The sequence below is a fragment of the Berghia stephanieae genome, chromosome 5 (genome assembly GCF_034508935.2).
Source record: "Berghia stephanieae isolate SIO BIC M18660-M18661 chromosome 5, UCSD_Bste_1.3, whole genome shotgun sequence".
In the NCBI taxonomy this organism is placed as follows: Eukaryota; Metazoa; Mollusca; class Gastropoda; order Nudibranchia; family Aeolidiidae; genus Berghia; species Berghia stephanieae.
Genome location: NC_088364.1, coordinates 36,212,933 through 36,217,042, shown reverse-complemented (window position 1 = coordinate 36,217,042; position 4,110 = coordinate 36,212,933). Strand labels below are relative to the sequence as shown.

The window sequence follows — 4,110 nt, the reverse complement described above, 5'->3', positions numbered from 1 at the left end:
TCATTTTTTTAGTTTCACGGACAAACTGTTGACCCTTTAAATATCTTCATCTTACATGCCAGATCCACAAATCTCTTTCAGCTTTCAATTATACCTGGTGCCACCGGAAGCCTCTAAACGAATGACAGCATTGTTGATCATGCAATCAATGCCCTGTTATTACTCAGCCCTAAACAAAATTAATCGGCTTGATTCGATTGCGAGTTACATTGACAAGTTCAGCATGGATAAAAGTTGCTTTTGGTGACTTAAAAACACCAAAATATGAGATCATCAGGCTGGGTACTCAGTCATATTATCCCAACAAGACTAATTCTGTTTTGTGAAGAAAATGGATACGTAAAAGAAACGGGGCAACTGGCCAAGAGTCATTGTATTTCAGCTACAAATATTAAATGGTAAAACACATGCATCAATGACAGCAATTTTTGCAATTGATGTAATAAAGTATATCAGAGTGACTTTTAAAAATTAAAATGAATTTTTTAAAAGTAATTTCACAACCAATTTAACAGTGACTGTTAAAGCCCCCCAAAAATGACCCGTAAATTCATTTTTTTAATAAAATGATAACACTTGTAAAAATATTAAACCATCAATGGTGTATTTAAATCAATAAAACAAAAGATCACAGCAACAATTTCTTTGAATTTAAAAATAGCCAGAATCACGAGAGACAAAGAGTCAATGACAATTGTCAATTAAGAAAAAATTGCCAATAATGCTCAAATTTCCACACCCAAAACATTTTGTAGTTATTCAATCTTTGGTGATAATGCGGTTCAAAAATGGAATATATAGATATATTATGTTTAAAAATGATATGACAATATATACATACGATAAAATGTACATTTCTGATCAATTTAATGACATATGTTTTCATATTTAGCCCATTATTTTAATCAGGGAAATATTTTCTCGTTCACTTTTGAAATAACAATAAAGCACAGCAATGCCATTTTCAAGCTTGGTAACTGCTTCTAAAGTCCAAATCTGCCACGTCTTCTTCCATGTTTCCTTTATGCTCTTCAGGTGTTCTCTCCTCCAATGAAAACTCGGGCTGCTCCCGCAACAGCATTTCTCGCCTAATGACAAAAAATAAATTAAGAAAATTGGTTTGTCTAAAATAATTTGAAAAATTAGCCACCATCCCAAATTTTTGGCAAATTTTAGTTATGAAAAATACCTCAATATTATGGGATGAAAAAGATATGCCTAAAAGCAAGAGGAGCTGATTCAACTACCATAAATGAATAAAAATAAAACAAACAGTGGCTCAATAATGAACACAGTTTTACTAGGAAAAAAAACCCAACTAAGTCTCTGAAATGGAGAGGAAGATAAATCAAAATACAAAGGCAAAAAGTATTCTCATCTAAGAAAAAGAGCAAAAACACGTTGAATGAGGAGTAGTTTAGTTTCCAAGAAGAACTATGAAAACTTGTTGCACATACCTCCTTTGTGAAGTTTCCTGCTTTCTTTTGTAGATGTATACTCCAAACAGGGTGAGGATAATGATGGGTACAATGATACCCATACAAACTATTGACACAAATAGTGTCTCATCCTTGATCGGCATCTGATGGAAGAAGTCCTTTGCCCTCCAATTCTCTAATAATATATGACAATGAAAAATATATTGCAATATTATCAAACAAGCCAGTGGCACCCAAAAAAAAACCAAAAAAAATGAAAACAAAAAAAAACAAGGAAAATCAAACAAAACAAAACAATCTGTATTTACTATCCATTAAAAGTCACTTTTCTAGATGGTTGAATAAATGAGATAAAAAAAGGATATGAACAACAAGATATTTTGAAGAAAAGGATTTGTACTTATAAAGACATAATGCATAGCTGTCCAAATAGAGACATGTTAAGCAAACTGAGTGAAAAGAAAAATCAAATCAAATAAGTATAAAACAAATATTTTTTTTAAATAGCAAATTAATATTTTTCTATTAAACCAAATCTGAACTCATATACATAAGATGTCCATAAGGTCTTTCCCTGAATTCAAAGACTCATTATTCTAAAACCGTTATAGATTTATGCATCTGGTTTTTGGCATCTTCTAAAGAAAAGTCATACATTAATGCCCATTAGTCATCAACCCACATTCCATCACCAAATTTACCAAAATCAGACTTTTCTCCTATTTCATTCAGAATGGCAAAAGTGTGACACAAATCTATTTGTGTAATGTGATGGCATGAAACAAAAGCATGAATGGCATGAAACAAAAGCATGAATGGCATGAAACAAAATCGTCAAAGATAGCTCAACAACCTTTCCTAGCTCAGTTTGCAGACCATTAAAGGAAAACGACTTTAATCTAAAATTACTGCGACGCATAGTGAGAGATGATCACACTCTCATCAACTAAGCAATTTTTTTGTCACAGTGTTGCTATTCTGAAAAAAGGAGGAGAGAAAAATTAGATCTTTTAAGTTTATGTTGATTTTGGTAATCTGGTGGTGTAATGCGAGTCAATGGATAAAGGCATATGTATGGCTTTTCCCTAAAAGATGATGAAAACCAGATGTAAATATCTATAATGGTTTAGGAATAATAAATCTTTAAAATCAGGGAAAGACTTTATGTACACCCTGATTTTCTTTAGGTCGATCGGTAACAAATCTTATCTTACCTGTTGTATTTTTCATGATAACTTTCCCAAAGGCATCAAGTTCAATCTCCTGGTCTAGCTTGGATACCAAATTGTGTTGAAATGTTCCATTGGAATCATCAGGAATATTCAACTGATTAAAAGCAGAATTAACTGCTACAGCTACCTCATGTCGCACCTTTCATTGAAAAAAAAAATATATGAAAGCAAAAGGTATTGATTGATCATTACAACAAAGTTGGGACAGGATATTATGGAAACCTAATTGTATTATTATACTTCGTCCAATGTTTAAATAATTAAAATAAATGCTGCATTACAAAGTACTTAATTATCAAAGTCATCCATTAGGCCCATGGTGCCAGAGTTTATCCCATTTTCAGTAGCATAAAATGCACAGTAATAACTTAATGCTAGATAAGACTGTCCCAGCTACTCATCATTGTTGGGCGGATAGAGGGGTCAGGGGAAAAAGATCTCAATTCAACCTGGGATAGAAACAGGAACCATTGCTTGTGAAACATATACTCTACCAATTGAGCTATTGGGATCCCATAGTTTAAGCACTTTATGTGTCTAACAATATTCTTTTTCTCTTGATGGAGAAAATACAAGTGACATAAAGAACAGTAAATTAAGGCAAAGTTGCTTGACTTCTGAATTTTATGCCGCCTCTGTTAGTTCAGTTGATGGAGCACTTGCTTCAAATGAAAATAGAGAGGGAGTGATTTAAATGAAGTCAATCAGATTGGGTACGATACGATATACATCTACCCTTTCAAAGATTTGTAGTCACAGATCATCGGGTCCAGGAAAAAACTACTCTCACAATTGAGTAGTCGTTTTTGGCTAATCGCTCTATCATAAATAAATTATATTGAATACAGAAAAAATAAAAATTGAAATAAAACGACAATATTTCTGATGATGTTTCACTTCAGCAGAGCTGCCAACCCCAACTGAAAGAAAATGTGTAATTTTTACTGAAGAAAGGTGTCATTTTAAAAGAAAAGATGTAATTGTGCAAAACAAAGTCATTATTCTAAAACATAAATCACTCAGGCCTGTAAATCGTCTTTCCCAAAATTGTCTGAAATTTTATTTTAACCGTTGGTTACCTCAGCAGCCACTGATTCTACATGTCAAACATCCTGTTAGATGTAGCATTCTAATATGCTTTTTAAAAGTCAGCCCCTTTGTACTGTAATTAATTCTGGCTTTGCAGTATAAACCTTGATGACAACAAAAGGGCGTAATGTGTAAGAAAAAAGAATAAATGCATGATTTGATAGAATAAGTGTAATAATACGCTTTTTGGCGTATAGTTAGCAGCTCTGTTTTGGACACCTAAAACAGATCATCTGATATAACTGTTTGAACCTCACAAGAAAGGGACTCTCATTTATCTCTCTCTGATATATTTTTAATATATGGCAGGCACTGGCTGTGACCTTTTATCCTGGACAAGCATTATCTTA

At 32.7% G+C, this 4,110-nt stretch overlaps 1 protein-coding gene across 1 annotated transcript in view; it reads right to left on the bottom strand.

Annotated features, from left to right (window-relative positions):
• Positions 1 to 279: 279 nt before the first annotated feature.
• Positions 280 to 4,110, bottom strand: part of LOC144972841 (uncharacterized) — a 12,166-nt gene continuing 8,335 nt past the window's right edge. The window contains exons 3-5 of the mRNA XM_078914547.1: positions 2,654 to 2,810; positions 1,458 to 1,614; positions 280 to 1,088 (exon numbers count right to left, since the gene is read on the bottom strand). Coding sequence (XP_078770673.1) covers positions 965 to 1,088; positions 1,458 to 1,614; positions 2,654 to 2,810 — 438 coding nt within the window. The 3' untranslated portion in view covers positions 280 to 964. The remainder of the gene's footprint in view (positions 1,089 to 1,457; positions 1,615 to 2,653; positions 2,811 to 4,110) is intronic.